Source organism: Urocitellus parryii, chromosome 16, assembly GCF_045843805.1.
Source record: "Urocitellus parryii isolate mUroPar1 chromosome 16, mUroPar1.hap1, whole genome shotgun sequence".
In the NCBI taxonomy this organism is placed as follows: domain Eukaryota; kingdom Metazoa; phylum Chordata; class Mammalia; order Rodentia; family Sciuridae; genus Urocitellus; species Urocitellus parryii.
Window position 1 is genome coordinate 14,971,898 of NC_135546.1, and position 23,492 is coordinate 14,995,389.

A 23,492-nucleotide genomic window follows, 5' to 3' on the forward strand; every position below is an offset into this window, starting at 1 on the left:
ACCTATACCAATGAGCATACTGCTCATACATACTGCTCTGACTTGGGCTGGAGACTGCGACAGATGGTAGTTTCCATACAGTGGGGATAAACATTGTACAGAGAGGGGCACTAAGGACCAGGTCACACAGGTAGTCAGAGACATCACTGAAACTCCTGGGAGGGGGGTCTAAGGCCAAGATAAACAGCTGGTCACTAAATATCCAAGGGCACTCTACTACTTGGAAAAGTTTCTATACCCATATGTAGAACTATCTGGAAGAAATGTATTCCTACTTGAGACCATATTTCCCAGATTATCTTGCAACTAGGTGTGGCCCCAGCTGAGCAAAGGGCTCAGATGTGGATTTACTGAACTTTACGATAGATAGTCCCAACTTTTCTTGCTTAATGCTAATTGGGCTGCCACAACTGGGGGGTTTAAACAACAGAATTTATATTCTTATAGTTCTGAAGTCTAGAAATTTTGAGATCAAGGTATCAGCAGGGTTTGTTTCTCGTCAGGCCTCTTTGCTCTTAAAAGAAGCCAGAAGAAGTTTGTTTTACTGCTCTTTATGTGACTTTCCCTGTGAAAATGCATCACTGGTATCTCTTCTTTTAAAAACACCAGCTCTCTTGGATTAGGGCCCCACCCATAGAACCTCGTTTAACTTTATCATCTCTGAAAAGGTCCTATCTTCAAATATAGTCACTCTAAGGTACTGGGGGTCATGCTTTAACATAAGAATTTTAGGGTGACACAGGATTCCATAACAAATATTTAAAGTGTTTTACATGTCTTGTTAAAAATTAGGGAAAAGATGGAATTAATTTAATGGTATATTTTACTTAATGTAGTATATCCAAATATTGTCATTTTTCAACATGCAATCAGTATTCCAAACATTTTTATTTTTGGTTATTAGTACCAAGTCTTCAAATTGCAGAATGTGTTTCACATATCAGTTGGGATCAGCTACATTTAAAGCTCTCAGTAATCGCAGGTGACTGATGATAGCCCTATTGAACAGCAGTTTTAGGAAGTGGCATTGCCAGGCCTACCAGGCACTTCTATGCCTTAGCCCACACTGTTTTTTGGACATGAAACAGCCTTCTCTTCTTCTCAGATCTGGGCTCTTGCTCAAACTTCAAGGGCTTAACATAAATGTTACCTCTGCCTTAAGTCTTAACACAATCTCCAGAGGAGGGGTTCACATTCCTATTCCTACTGGACCTTGTACCCACCTCTTCTTGAGTGACTGCCATGCTGAATGATTAATTTTTTTAACATTTATTTTTTAGTTGTAGTTGTCAATACTTTATTTATTTTTATGTGGTGCTGAGGATCAAACCCAGGGCCTCGCATGTGCCAGGTGGGCTAAGCCACAACTCCAGCCCCTGGATGACTAATTTTTATGTCACTAAAAAGCACGACCACTCAGGAATCAGTATGTTGGGTTATCAGAATTTCTTTAAAAGTTCCAGTGAAAAGGGGGGGGGGAGGGAGGGAGGGGGAGAGAGAGGAGAGGGAAAGAGAGAGAGTTATAATTTAAAAAGTGATAGAAAACATGGCTTAGAGTAGCAGTGAACCAGAGAACTACACATTTGTACATGCACACAATACAACAGTGTGGGATTGCACGTATCCTTTTTTTTTTTTAATTAGTGTATTTCTCTTTTACATAACTGTCAAAAAATACATTGAAAGATTGGAAGGATGACTCTTTCACTAATTTGTGGCTTTCATCACTGAGTCCAGGCAGGAAACTCTAGTCTCAGTTCTGAACCAGGAAGCAGGTAGTGGAGGCAGGTTGCACATGGTAGAATGCATATCCCATCCTTTTTTTCAATAATTTCCACATTTTTTATTGGCACATTATAGTTGTACACAGGTGGGATTTGTTGTCACATATTTTTACATGCACACAATGTAACAATATAATCTGGCCAATATCACTCCCAAGACTTCCCCTCTCCCTCCCCTTCCTACCATTTGGTCCCCTTCCTCTACTGATCTTCCTTTGACTTCCATGAGATCTGTCCCTTTCTTTTCCATTTTCCTCTAGCTTCTGCATATGACAGAAAACATACGTCCCTTGACCTTCTGTGTTTGACTTATTTCAGCTAGCATGATGGTCTCCATCCATTTTCCTGCAAATGACATAATTTCATTTTTCTTTATGGCTGAATTAAACTCCATTGTGTATTCCTCTCATCCTCACCATCTCATTTTCTTCATACCACATTTTCTTCATCCATTATCTATTGATGGACACCTAGGCTGGTTCTATAGTTTGGCTATTGTGAATTGTGTTGCTGAAAACATAACATTCCGTTCTTATTAAGGCAAGGTCTTAGAAGTGGTCTACATCTCTTCCAGGTACATCCCATTGTGCATATCTTAGGAGCTTGGCCACACTTACCTATAAGTGGAAACTACACTATGATAAGGGGAAAATGATGAAGTTAGGGGTAACAAGAGAAAGAACATGAATATCCAAAACTAAGTCAAAGATTTGAGTGCCTAGATTTGCAGCCGTCCATCATGGGGGTGTCTGGCCATGCAGAATGCAAGTGCAAGTGGCAGTCAGTGAATGCTCCCCAAAGCAACCTATAACCAAAAATGAATGGAAGTTATTGAATAAACATGCCCACTTTTTAACCCACGGTTGGCATAACTTTGAGACATTCTAAAATGTTCCCAGAGTCCCCGGAGGTACTGAGCTAGTTGCCTACATGGTAACCCGTTTTCCTCCCATTTCATTTCCTGAATCCTCTATTCATGCTTCCTGGGATCACTTCCAACGTACAGTGCTTGATTCTAGTTTACTTCTGGGAGAGCCCAAATGAAGAACAGATCTGGGATTCCTGGAAATCCAGAAGAAAACTAAATATAACTGTTGTATTTAGAAAGCAGAAGACAAATCAGTTATTCAATTGAAGCAAAGCATTTTTCTCCTCCCTACCCTTTTCCACTTCATTTTAAGCAGCACTAATTACGGCCCTACTTTCCCACTGTCTGGTCTTTTGTGGTATTCATTCACATTTGTCCTCCCTCGGACCTATAAGTTCCATGACCATTCATTCGCTGCCCCTCTTTTTTTAAAAAGCTATAATTGTTAACTCTAATTATTTTGTACATATTAATTGTACATGAGAGAAAACATTCAATACTTGTCTGACTTGTCAGTTAAGATGAAGATCTCTAGTTCTATCCATATTTTCTTGAAAATGACACACAATTTCATTTTTTTGGCTGTATAATACTCCACTATGCACAGATACCACATTTTTTTAAAAGAGAAATAGAGAGAATTTTTTAATATTTATTTTATAAATTTTCGGCAGACACAACATCTTTGTATGTGGTGCTGAGGATCGAACCCGGGCCACACGCAAGCCAGGCGAGCGTGCTACCGCTTGAGCCAAATCCCCAGCCCCACACATATACCACATTTTATCTGCTCATCTGTTGATGGGGATCTAGGTTGATTTCATAACTTGGATATTGTGAATAGTGCCCTGATGAATATGGGTACCCAGATATCTCTATGGTATGTTGACTTTTAATTCCTTTGGACATATACTCAGAAGTGGTATAACAGTATCATATAATAGTTCTATTTTTAGTTTTTGAGGAAATGCTATACTATTTTCCATAGTGGCTGTACTAATTTACATTTCCACCAATAGCACATAAGGATTCTTTTTCCTCTCATCCTCACCAGCATGTGTAATTTTTGGTTTTCTTGAAAATAGCCATTCTGATTCGGGTGATGGAATCTCAGTGTAGTTTTGATTTGCATTTCTCTGATGGATAAAGATGTTGAGCACTTTTTCATGTATTTACTGGCCACTTCTTCTTTTGACAAGTGACTATTCAGCTATATTGCCCATTTATTATTAGAATTACTTTTTTTGAGGTCTTCATATACTCTGGATATTAATCTCCTGTCAGACAAATAGCAGGCAAGAATCTCTTGCCATTCTTTAGGCTGTCTCTTCATTCTGTTGATTGCTTCCTTTACTGTGCACAAGTTTTTAATTTGTTGCCATCCTACTTATCAGTTGTTACATTCCCTGAGTTATCTGAGTCCTGTTCAGGAAATCATTGCTTATATTTTGAAGTGTATCCCCCATGTTTTCCTCTAGTTGTTTCCAATTTTCAGGTCTTACATTAAGGTTTTTGATCCATTTTGAATTGATTTTTTTTTTTTTGCAGGGGGTATAGGGTGAGAGACAGGATCTAGATTCAATCTTCTACAGAAGTTGAATCTTTCCAGCACCATTTGCTGAAAAGGCTATCTTTTCTCCAATGTATGTTTTTGGATCCTTTGTGGAGAATCATATGGCTGTAGATGTGGGTTTATTCCTGGGTTTTCTATTCTGCTCCACTGGTCTGTGTGTCTATTTTATGATAATATCACGATGTTTTTATTACAATGACTATAATATATTTTGAGATAAAAGATTGTTATACCTTTGGCATTGTTCTTTTTTTTCAGAATTGTTTTGAAAATTCAAGATATTTTATGCTTCTATATGAACTTTAGGATTATTTTTTCCTAGTTCTGTAAAGAATGTCAATGGGCTGGGTGTGGTGGTGCACACCTGTAATCCCAGTGGCTCAGGAGGCTGAGACAGGAGGATTATGAGTTCAAAGCCAGCCTCAGCAAAAGCGCTAAGCAACTCAGTGAGATCCTGTGTCTAAATAAACTACAAAATATAGGGCTGGCGTTGTGGCTCAGTGGTCAAGGACCCATAAGCTCAATCCCCAGTAAACCTCACCACCACTACCAAAAAAGAATGTCATTGGTATATTGATGGGGTATTAAATTGAATCTGTAGATTGCTTTCAGTAGTGTGGCCACTTTAACAATACTAATTCTCCCAATCCATGAATTTTGGATGTATTTTCATCTATTAGCATCTTCTTCAATTTCTTTCATCAGTGGCAAAACCATACTAAATAGGAAAAATCTGAAAGAATTTCCTCTAAAATAAGGAATAAGACAAGAGTGTCTCCTCCCTTCACTCTTATTCAATACAGTACTGGAAACTTTAGCCAGAGCAATCATACAATAGAAAGAAATATAAGAGTTACAAATAAGAAATGAGGAAGCTGAATTATCCCTGTTTGAGGATGATAGGACATAAAATCAATATACAAAAATTCATCGTCTTCCTGTACACCAACAATGAACTTGGTTGAAAAAGAAAACAAACAAAAACCCCATTCACGAGAGCCCCAAGACATAAATAAGCAGATCGTTTTTTGCCTGGCAGGTGTGCCTGGGCAGAGGGCATATAGGGGAAGGCAGAGCTTGACAAGTGGGGCTCCAGGTGGGATATTCTAGGGCAATGTAAGCAGATTTGTCATCTGGGGAATCCCACGGCTGTTTGTAGTGGACTCTGGGGCCCTTTTACTAGTGTAAACAGAGCATTCAGCTAGAGCTGTTTTAGTACCACTGGGAGCCTCGGTGTTTGAGAAGATGACACAGTTGCATGTGGTGGACCAGAGCACCCTGGGGAACACCCCATATCAACACCCTCCTTGGTGTACCTATGTCTCTATCAAGAATGGGGTGGGCAAAGTCAGCAACTGAATACTGCTGGTCATTAGGGGACAGAAGAAAAAGGCATTCATTGTAGGACATCACAGGCCTGGCCACTGAAGGACCCCCAAGTTCGGCTCTAACAACATGTTCCTCACTGAGAACAATGGGAACCCTGTAGAGATCCAAATTAAAGTACCCATACCCAGAAGCCTGCGCCAGAGGGAAGGTGAGTATTCCATGGTGCCAGCCATTGCCAGGAACTTTGTGTGAGCAGAGCCCAGGCCTTCAGCTGCAGGGGACTCATGAAGAGAACAGTTCCAAGAACTGCATCTTTGCTGAGAGGAAGCCAGGTTGCCAGGTGGTTGCTATGCTGGATCAGCGTCCTGGGAGAGAATAAATATTTTCATGTAAAATAATAATAATAATAATAATAATAATAATAATAAATAAATAAATAAATAAATAATGCCTAAGAATTAATCTAACCAAGGAGATGAAAGATCTCTCTAATGAAAATCATGAAATAATGGGGTTGTACGTATCTTGAGGAATCATTCAGTCAGTTCTTGTTCTATGATCATAAGAAATAAGTATCTGAGCACCCTTGATATATCGTAGTCCCCCTTTAAGTACTTTCAACCACAGTGTGGAGATATTAATGGAAATTTTCAGAAATGAATAACTTGTCAGTTTTATATAGTTTTAATTATAATAAATTGTTATTATTAACATTGTTAACCTTTTTTTGTGCCTAGTTTACAAACTAAACTTTATCGTAAGTATGCATGTATAAGAAAAAACAGTAAATCTAGGGCTTCCTACTGCCCATGGTTTCAGGTCCCCACTGGGAGTCCGGGAATGTATCCCCCCAGAATACTGTACAACTACAAGGCACTGTCTCTCTAGGGCCAAAAAGATATATGATCAAGAAATACATGATTCATTTGACAAGGGACAGCATGGCCTTTTACCTGAGTCAATTGTGGCCTATCATAAGGGGCTTGGGATCATCCTCTCACACAATTCCAGGGGGCACTACAGAGTGACAACATGAATGGTACCCCAGGAGTTGAGCTTGTGTGGAAGATTCAATAGCCCTGGGAACCCTATCTATAGGTAAATGCAAATATCTGCGATGTGACACTGATTTTAGACATCTGAGCCAGGTAAGGGAGTAGATAAAAATCACAGGAAATCTTAGAACATAAGGAAGCATGTGTGTTCACACACAGAGATGCTAGCCAACTCCAGAGAGAACGATGCAAGTATAAAATCAAGTGTTTTGGAATTTGGAACGCATTCTCCCATAGAAACAGGACCCAGATGGGGGCTTCTTAGGTTGGCATCCAGGATATAATGATTAAGTTATGAGCCAATGTCTTTGAGTTAGTTCCCCTTAGAAAAGGAAGAAGTTATGAATTTACTCCTTCATCCCCTACTTTTTCCACCTAGATCAAAAAGAAGACGACAAGTTCATGTGGTTAAAACCATGAGAAGAGTCCTGAAGTCAGACATTGCAGGATGTAGAATATAAATCAGAAAACTTGGTTGAATTCTGGCTCCACTGTGTGATTTTGAATATGTAGTTCAACCTCTCTAAGCTTCAGTTTCTTTATCTTTAGAACACAGGTACTTCTATGCTGATGCCACAGTGTGCAGTGTAATAGAAATGGGGTGTATGAAGGCGCAAGCACAGCCTGTGGTGAGTTTATCAATCACTTTTATTATGCAACAATCTCAAAATCTCAGTGGCGTATGTCACTGGTAAGTATGTCTCTGGGCCTGAGGTTTGGTTAGGGAAATCTCTGCTCCATTACCTCCTTTTGGGACCCAAGATGGAGAGGCAGCAGCTACATGGAGCAGGCATGGTTGCAGAAGATGAACATAGGGAGTAATCACTACCTGGACAGGATAGTATTTTGATTAGCTTTTATGCTACTATGACTAAAAGTTCTGACCACAACAATTTTAGAGGAGGAAAACTTCATTACAGGGCCCACAGTTTCAGAGGTCTCAGTCCATGGACAGCTGGCTCCATTCCTCGGGGCTCAAGGTGAGGCAGGACATCATGGTGGAAGAATATGGTAGAGGGAAGCAGTTCCCATGACGATCAGAAAGCAGAGAGGTCTCCACTTGCCAGATACAAATATATACCCCAAAGCCATGCCCCAATTCCCACCTCTTCCAGCCACACCCTACCACTTTTCAATTAATCCCTATCACGGGGATTAATTCACTGATTGGGTTAAGACTCTTACAACCCAACCATTTGTCCTCTGAACTTTCTTGCATTGTCTCACACGTGAGCTTTTGGGGGATACCTTACATCCAAACCATAACAGATAGTTTCTAAAGTGTGTAAAGGTTGCAAAATGTTGTTTTATCCTGGGTGTTACTATCACCAAAGAGCCCTGAAAGTTTCCTTCAGAATTCATGAAGAGGAGCATTAAACTGGGTTTATAAGAGCTATATCTGATGAGCAAAGGGGAACATCTGAGAGGACATGAGCAAAAGTCACTCCTGAAGTAAGGCAGCTGTGGTGCATAGGCACAAAACGGAGCAGAACCATCAACTGCTTCATAGGATGTTGTAGTTCAATGACCCAAAAGATGTACCTGATACCTTCCCTTCCTTTCTTACCACCTCTAATTCTAGATCAAGTCTTTGGATGTACTCCCACAATATAACCTTTACCTTCCTCTGTCCATAGTCTAACGTGTCATCATCTTTTGTCTGGACTACTGCAGTACCTTCTTCATCATTACCTGCCTGTCCTATAATCTATTTTCACACTGGTTAACAGTGGTCTTCCCAAGGTGAATATGCTCTCATGTCAATCACTGATAAAAATGCTTCATGTTCAGGAGTAACATCCTCCACACTGTGCATTCCAGCTTTGAACCCTGTGATCATCTTCAGGACCCCAAACCCCTCATAATCCAATTCATTACTCCTCTCTATTCAGGCTTCCAATTATTTGTCACTTATTCAGAGAGCGCTTTCTGCTCTCCTCAACAAGATCAGAGCCCTCAGTTACAAGCTCTTCCAGCACCACTGACCTCTCCTTTGTAGCATCTCCTATGATATGATATTATATGATATACCTAAGGTCACAGAACTGTCCATCAACAGAATCAAGTCTGGGTGCAAGCAGATGATGTGGTCAGTACTAGGCCTCTCTTTGGTTCCAAGTTACTTTCCAAATGTCTTGTAGAATCACAGCTGCTCAAAGCAAGTAGTCCCTGGAGTTAATGATGCTGTGCACCAGTACAAATTAAAAATGTAATTGGATTTGAAGATTTACAAAGATCTGGGGTGATAGGCTAATACTGCAATATTAAGATTGGAATATGCCTCTAACTTCTGATGTAGTTATTGACTTAATAGATGAGCCCCTAGCTACTATGTGGCTACTGAGCACAGGTACTATATTCAGCAATGGGAATCATCTGAAAGAAAATAAAAATATTGATGGTGTAGCATGTGAGAAAAATGGCATTTATTTAGAAGGAAAGGCTGGGACAATCAGATTATGGGGCAATGTGAATGAGAAGGTCAGAAATTTGTTTTCATCCTGTAGGAAAAGAAAAGCCAATGAATGAAGGCTTTTAGCAAGAGGTCCCTTTCTTCCTCCTCATCATCACAATAAAAATAATGGTGACTGTTCACAGAGCACCTATTGAAGCTATTCTGACCACCCTTTGGGATCAGAACTAATATTAACCCCAATTGAGATGGATAAGGAGCCTTAAGCAAGAATTAACAGAACCCATATGTCAGAGTCTGGGTACGACGCCCTATCTCGCCCTGAACACCCTATAGAATCTCTGCTTTCAAACATACTCCAGACAGTATTGGGGGTGGGGGAGGGTAGAGATAGATGTCATGTTGGGAGCCATCAACATTTCACTGGGTTGGTTCAAGGCAGGAGAAAAGCCAAGCTTCAGGAGAGAGAAAGGGGAACCAGAGAAGCAGGGAGAGAAAGGCAGCTGAGGCTAACAGAGTCCAGGAAAAACCACACAGGTGGAATTTTCCAAAGTTCAGGAGGGAGAGCGGGGCAGAAAGTTACCTAGTGGTCAGGCAGGACGGGGATGGGAAAAGAACCACAGGATCTGTCAGATGAAGAGGGCTTTGGGGACTTTACAGGCAGGATTTTCAGAGGAGTGGTGGGGGATGGCGCCAGATTGCTGTGGGCTGAGGAACGAGTGGGAGGTGAAGACAGGGCCGACGCTGCGACTCACTCTTTCAAGCACTAAGATGGGAGGGGGAAGGGAAGATGGCCGAAGGGAGGGTTTTCTGTGGGGATGGAGATACAGAAAGACTGGTGCCGCTCGGAGCCAAGATGAAAGGAGAAGCAGGCAGGCGTTTGAGGGCTGCAAGACGTGGGGAGCTCTCCAAGGAAGGACCGGAGGGAGGGCTTTGAGCCCCGCTGTGGAGGGGGCTTCCCCAGGGGCTGTGCAAAGACCAGAGGTGGCCTTGGTTTTCTGTTACCCTAACAAACCTTAGGTAATCAACTAATAAAGAGGTAAGATTCATTTAGGCTCACAATTTTAGGTGTTTAAACCCAAGGTAGGCTGGCTGCTGACTCGTTGAGCCTGAGGTGAGACAGCACCTGAGAACAGAAACAGGCGGAAAGCTGCTCCTCTACAAGTTGGCGGGAAATGAAAACAGGAAGAGGAAGAGGCGGGGCCAGGCTCCCAGAATCCCCTTCGAGGCCACACTTCCAATGGCCGCAACATCTTTCACTTGACCTCATCTCTTAAAGGTTCCACAACCACCCAATGAGCACCACAGGCTGTTGACCAAAGCTTTGCCACATGGGCTTTTGAGGGACACCTATCCAAACCATACCAGCCTCTTTTTCTTAATAGCCACAGATGTTGACTGAGCGCCTACTCTGTGCCAAGTTTTGTCCTAGGTTCTGTGGCTGTTGTAATGAAGAGGAGAATTATAGCATCCTTACAATTGATGGGAGAGACAAATATCAAGGTGCCTAATTAAGATGTGCGTGTGTCTAAACATGGTAACATTAATAATGACTAACGTTCATTGAGCACTTACAATGTGTTGAGTACTTTATGACCATTTTCTCATCAACCTTTCACCAAAAATCCTATGAGGCATTCACTGTTGGAATTACCTTTTGTGGATCAAGAAACTGAGGCACAGATAGGACAGACGACTGCCCAAAGTCATCCAATCAAGATGAGCAGGGCAGGAATTTGCTCCTAGATTTGCCTATCTCCAGACACAAGCACTTAACAGCTCAACGTCTGACTCAATGTGTATTTGAGCAAGGGGCACTAGGATGAACAAGCCTGTGTCTGCGGGATGGGAAGAAGCCTAGCCCAGCAGTATGGGCTTCACCTGGAACTTGTTAGAAACGTAGTCTCCAGCCCACCCCACCTACCAGGCCAGGATCTGCAGTTTAACAAGATCTGCAGGTGCCGAGCGTGCACATTAAAGTTGGAGATGTCTGGCCTACTTCTTAGTAGGGATGGGAAACTGAGGCCCCACCATTGGCAGGTTACAGAGAATGGTGGAACTTTAGGGTTTGGTTCTGGAGTCCACCTAGTCCTGAATGGGTGCTTCCACTCTTAGTCCTAAGAGGATAATGACAGCAGAAAGGATGGGCACCTCGGGAGCTTGGCGCGCGCAAGGTACTTGACACGCGCAGGGAGCTCGGCGCGCTCAAGGTGCGCTCGCAGGCTCTCGGGGCCCAGTTGGGCCCCGGCAGCGTGGGCGCCCTGCGGGCCGGGCCGCCGCGTCCCATTCTCAGCGCTGGCCCGGCCCGGTCCCTCAGCTCCACCCCCTGCCTCCCCCTCCCGCCCGCTCGCGCCTCCTGAAAAGCCAGCCCGCCCGGGGCGGCGGCGCAGAGCCGGGCCGGCGCACGAGGCAGCCAGCGCGGCCATGACGGCGGAGAAGGCGCTGCCCCTGGGCAATGGGAAAGCTGCCGAGGAGGCGCGGGAGACTGAAGCGCTCGGTGGTAGCGGCGGCAGCGGTGGCGTCGGCAGCGGGGGCGCGGTGCCCGCGCGCGACCCGCGCGACAAGCGCGACAAGGCTGTCCACGAGCGTGGCCAGTGGAACAACAAGGTGGAGTTCGTGCTGAGCGTGGCCGGGGAGATTATCGGGCTGGGCAACGTGTGGCGGTTTCCCTACCTGTGCTACAAGAACGGAGGAGGTGAGGTGGCACGCGACAGGGAGAAGGGGAGGGGGTGCCGCACGCTCCGTGGGGGTGGGGAGACGGGGGTGGGGTGGGGTGGGCGAGCGCGAGACCCCCCCTCCTGCGCCTGCGTGCAGCGGGACCCTAAGGGAGAGCCTCGACCCCAGGCCACCTGAGGGAGCTCACCCGCAGGCACGGCCCACCTGTTCCACGGAGCTAGCGTGCCTATGGGTTGCTTCGCACCTCAGTGTGCCACCTGCCAGTGCGCAGGGACTTGCCCGCCAGGAGAGATCTGTCCCCAGCATGAGGTAACAGCTGAGACCAGCAGGCCTTTGATTTTGGTATTTTCACTGGCATTTTGTCAGGAAACATTTAGTCCCTTTGAGCCTCAGCTTTTTTTTCCTCCCCACTGGAAAGGGACTCTGGTTATTGCCTCAGCGGTCTTGGTTTGGGGGAATTTGCTCAAGTGCCAGGCACCCTATCTCACCTCGGCTTCACTGTCACCTTTGGAGGCGGTGGCATGCTCGTCTTGCAGACGAGGAAAGTAAGGGTCAGAGAAGTTCCTCATTTAACTAGTGTTGAAGATGGGATTCTGGGACCCAAAGCCTTGTTTTAAACTGGAATTGGGCTGACAACGGGGAGAACTTCTTACATGATCTGTTAGCTTTTCTGCCTCACCTTTTAACTTTGCTCTTAGGGTCATTTCTGGGGCCAATATATTGGGACTCTCTGGTGGAAGAATTGGCACCAAGCAGTCACATTTATTGACCTCAGAGTCACCCACAACACAGAGCAAGGACACTGATTTAATGTTTTTGAGAGGTTAGAGATTGTGGAAGGGGGAGAGGGAGAGGAAGGTGTTGAGAGAGTCATTTGTAGTAACAACGTCTCCAAGTCAGTTTGCCAGAAGAGGCAGTGGTAAATCTATGATTCTCTCAGTTCAGAGAAAGGGCTCCAGACTTCAAGACTTCCTTCTGTCACATCAACAGGACAGCCCTGCAAGTCCATGGGAAGGGATCTTCCAAAATCTTCGGTGGCATGTTTCTCCAAGAGAAAGCCTGTGCCAGTACAGTCCCCCCTGACTCTTTTATGGTCCCCCCCCCCCATTCCTCCAGTAAATCCTTAAACAAGGTGGCTCAGAAGTCGGCTGGCAGGGCCAGTGTTGGACTTCCTGCGGGAGCTGCTTGCAGGGAGAGCAAGAAGGATACTGCTGGGCCCAGGCCCTTTCTTTGGAGACATTCATTTTGAAGGTACAGGCTTCTGCAAGCCTGCTTTGCACTGGTAATGAAGTGGCCACTTATGTTGGTGGTTTGGCAAGGGGGGTACAGAGGGAGTGGACATGGAGACCCCAAAAGTGCCCTGTGCCCTCAGCTGTGAGTCCTGCCTCTCTTGATAGACTCAGCGTTTGTAAATTGTGATGTGCACTTGGAAACCTGTGGAAACTCTTAAGGGGAGGCCCAAGCCAAAAAAAAAAAAAAAAAAAAGTTTGAATATATTTGTTCATCCAGGCAATTATTGTGCCAAAGTAATAAGTGTTCCTAAAAGCAAAAATTGGGTAAATTGGGTTAATTACAAATTCTGCCACAGATTTAAAAAAAGAATGTTGTAGTGAGTGAAGTTTAAAAATGAGTCATTGCTGGATTTTCTTTTCCTTTCTCTGATTTGCCGAGAGTCTCCATTGGGTACACAGATACCCTGGCTTGATTGAGTTAGTTATTTTAAGGATTACAGTACAAGCTTTATGAATACACAGGCCAGAAGGCTTTTATGAAGTGACATCTATTAGGTTTCAGAGGGTTCCCAGGTAAATTGCAGTGTATTAAGGAATGATTTCAGCTTTTTAATCAATTAGATTTAGATTCAGTAAACAGAAACTCTTATTTCCTTTCACACACTTTTGCCTTTTTATATAGTTCAGCTGTCTGTATATCCACAGTTTTCTCTTTTTTTTTTCAAAAATCTACATAGCTGTACTCATAGATGCCAGTGATAGTTTAAAATATTTCTTTCCCAGTGTGAAATTTTGAATTAGTTGCTTGCCCAGAAAAACCTAAGACCCTTTCAAAACCTGGTAGATAGGACCCTGTTATCAGGATTGATCAAAATTGTTGCTATTAATCCTTGCAGTTAAAGAGGCTTCATTTAGTAAAAAGCAATTTCAGTTAAAGGCTTCATTTGTGAGATCAGATGGTCGGAAATAGCATGTTTTCATGCTTTGTTATTAGACTGGAGAAAGAGGACGAGGGATTTGGAAAAAAATCCCCTTCTGTTTGTAATAGCCCATGTTCACCTCAGTTATTTAATTTGTTTTGCAGAAAGGCCCAGGCAATGGATATTGTGTTTCAAGATAGGAACACTAAAACTGAGGGTGGTCTTTTCCCAGACTGATCCCAAGCCAGACTTACTGGATAGATTCTTGTTGTGAACTCCATACAATTCAACTGAACTACTGGGACTTGCATATAGGGATATTTAACTCTTTGAAGCCTGATATTGTTCATGATATAATTCCCTGAGAATGCTTTTTCATTATGAAAAAAAAATATTTTCAGATCATTCTAAAAGTAAATAATAGAAAGGGATCTCCCTTACCTAGACTGTTGACATCACTTTAGAATGAAAAACAAAGGGTATAGTATTCAGGATGGTAATCATCTTGACCTATGTCAAAGCACAGAATACATAAATTAAAGAACTGAGCAAATAAAACCCTTTCTTTTATATTGTCTTCATAGCTACCCATTAATTTTGGAAGGTAAGCAATATAGACATTAAGGATTAAAGTCCCATTTTACAAATGAGGGAGCTGAGAATCAGAACTGTGCGGTAGACTTGCTTAAGGTCATAGATGGCAGAGAGCACAAACATGGGGCCACACTCTCTGACCCTAGTTCCTAGCTGAACTGGAACTCAAGCTTAGAGACCATCACATCTTGCCTGTGGTAGGTGCATATTAAAGATTTCCTGTGCCAAACATGGAATGATGGGAAAAGTTTTAATCTCACTCCTTCATCTCCTTCCAGGGGCATTCCTGATTCCCTATGTGGTGTTTTTTATTTGCTGTGGGATTCCTGTCTTTTTCCTGGAAACGGCTCTGGGGCAATTCACAAGTGAAGGAGGCATTACGTGTTGGAGGAAAGTCTGCCCTTTGTTTGAAGGTAAGTGTTGATTTAATGAGAAATAAAGTTTTGCCCCCAAAATGTCAAGCTACAAAGAGTAGCTGAAGGCCGTTAGGAAAAGATAGAAACTCAAATTGTTCCCTTTCCTTTTACCTTTCAGGAATTGGCTATGCAACGCAGGTGATTGAGGCCCATCTAAACGTGTATTACATCATCATCCTGGCATGGGCCATTTTCTACTTGAGCAACTGCTTTACCACGGAGCTCCCCTGGGCTACCTGTGGGCATGAGTGGAACACAGGTATGGACTGCAGGGAGGGTCTCTCTGCTGGTGCTGGTGGAGGACCCGGGATTGGGGTCTTATCCTTGGCCTCTGGGCTCTTGTCATGAGTCCAGTTTCCTAGGAGTGGCTTTACTAGTCTGGGTCTGTTTTGTTAGTTACAGCCTCAGCTGAGCTTTGGTCCAGGGTTTGGCATGGTTAGGAGAATGGAGATGCTCTTGGCTTACTTTGTTAGATGCAGAGAATGAGCCCCTGGGGGACGAGGTGTAGAGTATGAATAAGTGTTAGATTCAGAGAACTAGATCCCCAGTTTCAGCCCTACTTCTCCAAATGGCCAGTTTTCCTCTGTAACAGGAAGGGGTTAGACTAGATGAAGGGCTGCAGACGAAGGGCCTTTAGGCTGATCCATCTTTAGATCAATGAACAGCAAACTGAAAAATGTATTTGTTTACCAGAATTTTAAAGTCTGAATGTTTCATGTGAAAAATCCAGACTTCCAGCTTCTCGTTAAAAATTCAGAGATTTGGCAACATTCCTACTTGGCAGCAATGACTGCAGCTGAGAAATAGCTATTGCCTTTGGGTGACACATCTGTCCTCAAGTTTCCAGTGATCCCACCCAGATTACTTTGTTCATTTACTTTACCTGTTCAGCCTAGCTTGACATTTGAGTCCAGCAGCTGCCCCCTTCCAAGAATGGATAATACTTTTGATTTGATAGACTGTTTTGTTTTTCAGTTTTAGAATTGGGTTTTATAATCTAGGGAAGAAAAATCTGTCCAACCTATTTCTGAGATGGCTGTGCTTACAGCAGGCATCACTAATTGATCACAGCAATCTCTTCTTTTGAGTCTAGTCTTAGGCTTGGAGCTCTTATCCATGCTCTGGCCAGCTGCTACCTTTTGACTAGAATTGGGGCTCACAGTTAACCCACTCACCATCCATTTTATAATCTGTGGTGAGATCATGTCTGGAAGTGTCCTCTTAGCAAGACTGGGTAGGGTGCTGGTCACCAGCAGACAGAACTGAAGGCATTAGACCTGGAAATTTCTGAGATCTATTTTCTGTCCCCATATGACTGTCCCCTGACACTCACATCTTGTGGTGGCTTCACTGTCTCTCTTCAGAGTATTGTTAATCTTCCTTTCGAAAGGGACCTTAGATGTTCATCAAACTCAAATTCAAGGGCATCTTCTTGGAGGCCTGTGAGTCTTCCGTGATAATTTAATTGTGGATATTATGAGAATACTCTGAAAATATGTGCATGTTCTGAATCTTAAGCTGAAGATGGTCAGGAGAGTCCACTACCCGAATTTGCATGTGTTTGTAATCTAAGAGCAATTCATGGCAAATAGAATGATAGTGGCCAAGGGAAAGAGAACAGAGAAAGGTTGAATTCATAAATGGTCTGCTGGGGGAGTGAGGGTTTGGCTTGGTGGTAGAGTGAATGCCTGACATGTGTGGGACCCTGGGTTCCAACCCCAGCATGCCAATAAATAAATAAATAAGGTGCATTGGTACTAAGCAAAGTCCAGTTGAGAATGCAGTTAACTGTACGAATGAAGGTTTTGCACAAGTGTAACCAGCAGAAACTGGTTGTAGAATTGAGACTCAAATAGCCTGTGGAAGAATGAGGCAGATGATCTCCACAGACTCTACTGTTTACCTGTCAGGTGCATTTTTTTTTTTTTTCGGTTGGGGAAGCAATTTAATTTCAATAAAGGGCATTATTCTACAGTCATGTGATATTATCACTTTGAATTGTGTTGGTTCCATAGTTGAGTTGGTATTTGGCTTATAAATTTAATCTTGCTTTTCTAGTTTTATGACTTATAAAACACAAAGACTTCACTAGCCCATTGTCTATTTGTGCATGATTAAATATCATTTTAATAAAAATAACTCATGAACCTCGGGTGTCTGCAGTATTTTTTTTAACTTTAGGCAAAAACGTGAGAAACTTTATTTTATTAATTGATTTCTTGTATTTTATTTTGAGCCCAGGAAAAGGCCCAAGACACATCAAGTCATAATTTCAGTTTTCTAGACTCCTCTTAAGACTGATTGTGAACCTCTAGACCACTTCCTTTCAGAATATAGTTAGTGCTTGCCACAAGGAACCATAGAGGCATTTCTGCAGTGGACCACCAACCTCTTTGTTCCACCAGTTTGCAGTCCCCTTTCTCTAAGGCATGTGAACCCTTGCAGTATGCAAAATATCATACACAGGAATATAATTTCTTTCCCCAAAGATGGCAGATGAAATTTGAATGGTTCTTACACACATGAGAAGAAAAAAATGTACCAGAGCCAAATGGGTGCTGGCCACTGTTCTGGATGCATGAGGTTCTGAGCGAGCCAATGCAGGAAGCCCTATCCCTAGGCAGCTTGCAGTCTGGTGGCCCAGGCAGCTCTAAACAGAGAAGCACGGGTTCCGTGGTGGCTGATACTACCAGGCATTCACCATGCCAAAGAAAATGGAGCCCTGGCTAGAATTTATTCTCAGTTCCTTCTTTCTAGAGGAAAGAAAAGGTGCGGGTGTGTGTGTGTGCGGGGGTGTGGGGGGTGTCCCTTGACTTTTTCTGAACCTTAGATTCTTTCCAAAATAGATGGAGTTAGAGAAGGTAATTCCTGGGAGGGCTTTTGAATTCTGGCTGGCTTAGGATTCAGGGGAAGGAGATCAGGGTTGGCTTCCTGGAGGAGTAGGAGGGATTAATGGGTTGCTCTGAGCCTTGACCAAAGAGCAGTAGGAGATTTTTACTTGAAATTCCCTTGGCCATCAAGTTTCTGAGGAGAGGTCTTCAGTAAGTCCTTTCTGATGAATTGGATCCTATAAGGGAATGACGGAGAAACCAAGGATCTTTTACGCATATAGCTTCTCACCATTTTATCCAATCCTGACATCTTCATAAGGCAGATTGTAGTATCAACCCCCCCCAACTCCCCCCCCCCAACTGTATTTCTGCCCTACGGACATCACAACTAGATCATTTCCTTAAATCTCCCCCTTCAGTCCAGTGCGGGCCACTGGGTAGGAGAGATAAATACCACAGACAGGACTTGGGGCACAAAAGTGGAAAAAAGCAAAAATGGTTTGGGAATAAGGTTGGAGGAAAGAGCGGGATGGGGCCTGTTGGCTGGGAATGGAAGAGACTCAAGTCCCCTGCCCCCAGCCCTTTCCTCCTATCCTGGTCAGACCGAGCCTCTCGTGAACTATCAGGAAAGCATTGATTTCCACCCCTAATGCTCTTGGAGTCATGTTTGCTTGGAGCGGCGAGTTAAAGCTGCCAGCATTGCACCATCAGCGCTGAATGTTTTCCCAGCTTTACCTCTCGCGAAGGTTAATTTTCTTGTGTGTCTTGTCTTTTTTCCCACTGTAGAGAATTGCGTGGAGTTCCAGAAACTGAATGTGAGCAACTACAGCCATGTGTCCCTGCAGAACGCCACCTCCCCCGTCATGGAGTTTTGGGAGTAAGTGGAAAAGCACTTGTCTCCCTCGGTTGGTGGGGACTCTGTCCTGCTTCTGCTCATTTGACCTTGTCCCCATGCCTGGAAAAAACCTGACCTTTCCTCCAGTCTGGCAGTTCCTGGCTTCTGCGGGCTTTTTCTTTTTTAAAAAACAAATAAAAAAGAAATGTATTTTCTTTTAGTTGTAGATGGACACTAATACCTTTATTTCATTTATTTATTTTTATGTCATACTAAGGATTGAACCCAGTGTCTCACGTGTGCTAGGCAAGTGCTCTACCACTGAGCCACAACCCCAGCCTCTTTTGTGGGCTTTTGAGTATTTGAGAAGCAAGTGTGAAGATCCTCTGGGGTTTCCTAAAGGGACAACAGAGAGAAATACCTTCTTGTTTTTTGATAACATGTCAGCATGCCTAGTTGCTTATTAGGGCAGGAAGTGTGTGATAAAAGGATAGTTTAAAAAATTCATCTCGAACAAAAGAAGATAGAGTGTGTTTGCAATAAGTGAAGTCAAGAGTATATTTAGCCTCACAGAAGTCTCCAGGGGGGACAGGTCTGCTTGCTCTCCGTAGCTGAAGTGGCATGTGGAAAGGAAGCAGATTCACTTTAATGGAGAGAAGTTTCAAAGAGGCAAGTTTCAAATGTGCTTAAGGAGGAAGTTGGTCTCACAGTGTTGTCTGAAACTACTTCAGAAGATTGTGAGCATCCTTTACCTGGAAGTGTTTGACTGGAGTTAGACAGCTGATTACCATCAGAGATGTATCAGAATCCCCTGAAATTCTAAGCAGGACTGTATGGGTGGGCATTTCCCTAGAAATGGGCATAGTTTCATCAGAGTTCCAAGCATACAGTTGTCTTAGTTGCACACTTTACAACCTGAGGAAGCATTATGTACATTGTGAAATGTGCCCTCCAGGATTATATAGTATACAACCTGTATAGCCATACCCAGAAGCCCTGACTTTGGAGTTTCTAAAGTAGAAGAAGGATTATCCCCTGCCCCAGGGTATAGAAGAGATGTTTCCTTTGAGTCAAAGTCTGGACTGAATGCTTTCTGAGATTTTTTCAGGCAAAAAAGACCTGGCTCCATTGAAGAAACCTCTCCTTCCCTTATGCTAATGAATAATAGTGTGTGGGGGGACAGTGTTTCATGAAGGATTGCGTTTTATCCAAATACCATTTTTCTCTTTTCCCTTTCTAGAAATCATTATGCTGAATTTAGATTTGTAATCCTAAAGCACATCTTCAGCTTGTTTCATGCCTCTAATAGTACCAAGGTCTCGCTTACATTTTTTTATATATTTATTTTTTAGTTGTAGTTGGACACAATATCTTTATTTTATTTATTTATTTTTAGGTCATGCTGAGAATTGAACCCAGGGCCTCGCATGTGCTGTACTGCTGAGCCACAACCCTCGCCCTCTCTTAGATATTTAAGAAACAAATTATATCTATGGTATCCATTACTAACATGTTTTACAACAACTTTGTTTCTTTGATCAGTGCTGGTTTGGAGATGTATCCATATGGTTAAGTGTAGCTTTGGTTCTTTATTTCCCCCACACTGCGGTACATTGTTGTATTATATGAATAGCCTACATTGTATTTATCCTGGTCCTCTTGATGGACTTTTAGCATGTTGCCACTAGTATTAGGCACACTTAGTGAATGTCTTGTCCAGTGCTTTCTTTAGTACCTGAGTGGTTTCCAAGCTGTGTAACTATCTTGTCTGTTAGCTGGTTCTTGTCAGAAAACCTCAGACCTGGTAACTCACAAAAAGTTATTTCTTGTAGTTCTAGAGCTTGGGAGGTGCCAGGTCGAGGGAGCCTGGCATATGGCAAGGGCCTGCTGCTGTATCATCCCATGGTGGAAGGCAGAAGGGCAAGAGAGCATATTTGCTTGAGCAGTCAAGGGGGCCAAACTTATCCCTTTGTCAGGAACTTACTCATCAATAACTAACCCATTCCCATGGTAAGGATATTTATTCATGGGGTCAGAGCCCTCATGATCTAATCACCTCTTGAAGGTTCCACCATTCAAAACTGTTGCATTAAGGATTAAATTTCCAACATGGAAATGGTGGGGGATCATAGTAATACCTAATAGTGGCTTTGGTGGTTTGTAGGGTACATGCATGGTAAGTTTTATCAAATATTAGATAATACAAAGTGATTCCCTAATTTACATTCTAAATATGTATGTGTGCAAGAATTTCTGCTGCTCTATGTTTATGGAACACTTGGTCTAGCCAGTCCTGTTTTGTTCATAAAATGGGTGTGATTGGTATTTCACCATTTTAAAATTGTATTTCTCTAATTACTTATGAGGTTGAGCACTTTTTCATGGTCTTTTTTTAAATGAATTTGTATCTTCAGGTTCATACTCTTTTCTATTTGGAGTGTTTGTTTTTTTCCTATAGAAAGGAATTCTTGGTACAGGCTAGATGTTAATCATTGTGCTGGAAATATATTTTCCCAGTGTGTGGATTTTCTTTCTCATTTATGGTGTACAGAATTTTCAATTTTATTGAAGTTATATTTGTCAATCTCTAAAGAGATTGGTTTGCATAATTGGCATCTAATTTAAGATATATTTCTGTACTCCAAAGTTGTAAAAAAAAAAAAAAAGTTATGTATTTTCTTCTAAGAGTTTTGAAGTTGTTGTTTTTTCCCCCACATTTAGGAACATAGTCTTTTTATTTATTTTTTACTTATTTTTTATTTACTTTTTAGCTTTAGGTGGACACAATATCTTTATTTTATTTGTATGTGGTGCTGAGCATCGAACCCAGTGCCTCACGCATGCCAGGTGAGCGTGCTACTTCTTGAGCCATATCCCCAGCCCCAGTCTTTTTATTTTTTATAAATTTCATTAAAAATTCTTAAAATTTTTGCTGTGTATGAATTTTGTTCAGATTTTTATTTTTTATTTTCATATAAATAACCAATTATCCCAACAGTACTTCCTGATCATTCATCCTTACTCTACTGACTTACAGGGCTATCTTTTATATATCATTTTCCTAAAAGCACGGGTCTGTTTGGGGCTCACTGTCCTGTTTCATTGTCACCTTAGTCTATCTCTGTGTCGATACCAAAACTATAGTTTTATGTAAGACAAGCTCTGGCAAGGCAGCTTCCTCATTTTTTTTTCCCTTTCCAAAGTGTTCTTAGTGTTCCAAATATATTTTAGAATCAGTTTGTCAGATTAAACAACAGTAACAACCCTAAAGAGAAACAAAAAACTCTGGGGTTTTGATTGGAAGTCTATTGGAGAAAAGTGACATCTTCGTGATTGAGCCTTTCTACCCATTTATTTAGGACTTTTAAAATGCTTTGTTAAGTGACACTACTTAAATGTGTTCTGCCTAATAGTGGAATTGGTGGGTTGTAGGGTACATGCAGTAGCATTCAAAACTCCTGCTTATCTACCCCAGACCTAGTGAATCACAGTCTCAAACTGAACATCTGTAAAATATGTACTGGAGAGGGGGCTTCTGTGCTAAGTGAGACTGTGTGGTTTATTCCTGACTTCAATGAACTATAATCTCCTGAAGGAATGTCACAGAGACATATTTTTAGACTAGCACCTTTAAAGGGTCTACAAAATGCAGTTTCCATACTTCCTTAGGGAACCCATTCCCAAGTCCTAGACTAGATGTGGTCTCTATGTAAGTTCCCGGATTTTTTTTTTTTTGCATCATTCATTCCCTTTGTATCATGTATACAAACCTTTAGTTGAATATTACTCATATTATATATTTGTTCATTGTGTTCACTGACAGGCAGTCATGAAGCAGCACCTGTCTGGTTTGACTCACCACTGCCAGGATATGGAAAACCCTCAATGAATATTTATAGAATAGATGGATAGATAAGAAGCAGAGAGGCAACATGTTCTAGAAAATACTATAGGAGATGTGCCAAGGGGCCCCTGGCAAGAGCTCATGCTGTCATTAATATTCCCACTCACCAGCATCGATTAGTTCCAGGACCTGTTTGCAGTATCCATATCACTCACTCATTTTGGCCACCACGTGGCAGGAAGGGACAGATGGTCTGCATTCTCTGTGTAAAGACCTTTTTGCCAGCTACTTGGCCATTCTAGATGAATATGCATGGGAGAATGAACTCATGAGTTGGTTTCCTATTCAGATTGCATCTGTATTATCTACACAGTGTTGAATTCTGTATTCTAAAAGTACTCCCATAGTGGTGTGACACTCATCCCTTCATGACATGCTTTTGTCAGACAGCTCCAATTCATCTTTTCCCCAGAGATGAACTTGGGATGCAGAGACTGTAGGAGATGTTGATAGCATCCTGTGAAAATCTGTTGAGCCACAGAAGCTTTGAGGAGGGCTGAAAACTGTCTCTTGGTGAGAACATCCATGTACCTGAGGCTAACCCAAAGCCCCAAACTTATTCTCCTGTAGAATAAATTGGAATCATTTCCCTCCTCCCCCTGAAATCTAGCATTTCACTAAACTTGTCTGGGAAACACTTTGCTATGAAGTCTTTTTTTTTTTTCTTAAATTCAATTGAAAGTTAGTTTCTGGGACTTTGGATAAAGCATTCCTAATTCCTTTTCCATGTGACAGCCCTTCAAATATTGGACCCACTTTCTTAAAAAAAATTTTTTTTCTTACCAATTCTCTTTGCTTCCTCTCCCCTGATGTGGCTTGTTCATGGATTCTCCAGTTCTGTCCATGACTTTGGTGTGCTGGCTTCTGTCCTTGCCCTGCCCCCAACTCCAGGGGCCTCATTCAGAACCACACTGCTTGGTTAAAGTAGAGGCCGTGGCTGACTGCTAGTTCATTCGTTGCACAAATGTTTGCACTCCTGGTGTGCATAAGAAAGACACTGTGCACATTCAGGCCAGGCAGAGTGAAAGATAACATTCTAGTCTCTAGACGCAGAGGTGAAAC

General features: G+C 42.5%; 1 protein-coding gene and 1 pseudogene across 1 annotated transcript in view; both read left to right on the top strand.

Annotated features, from left to right (window-relative positions):
- Positions 1 to 5,470: 5,470 nt before the first annotated feature.
- On the top strand, positions 5,471 to 5,806 carry LOC113178761 (large ribosomal subunit protein uL14m pseudogene; annotated as a pseudogene).
- A 5,620-nt stretch (positions 5,807 to 11,426) lies between these two features.
- Slc6a11 (solute carrier family 6 member 11) overlaps positions 11,427 to 23,492 on the top strand; it is a 128,457-nt gene continuing 116,391 nt past the window's right edge. The window contains exons 1-4 of the mRNA XM_026383034.2: positions 11,427 to 11,717; positions 14,723 to 14,857; positions 14,979 to 15,119; positions 18,478 to 18,568. Of these exons, the coding sequence (XP_026238819.2) occupies positions 11,447 to 11,717; positions 14,723 to 14,857; positions 14,979 to 15,119; positions 18,478 to 18,568 (638 nt within the window). The 5' untranslated portion in view covers positions 11,427 to 11,446. The remainder of the gene's footprint in view (positions 11,718 to 14,722; positions 14,858 to 14,978; positions 15,120 to 18,477; positions 18,569 to 23,492) is intronic.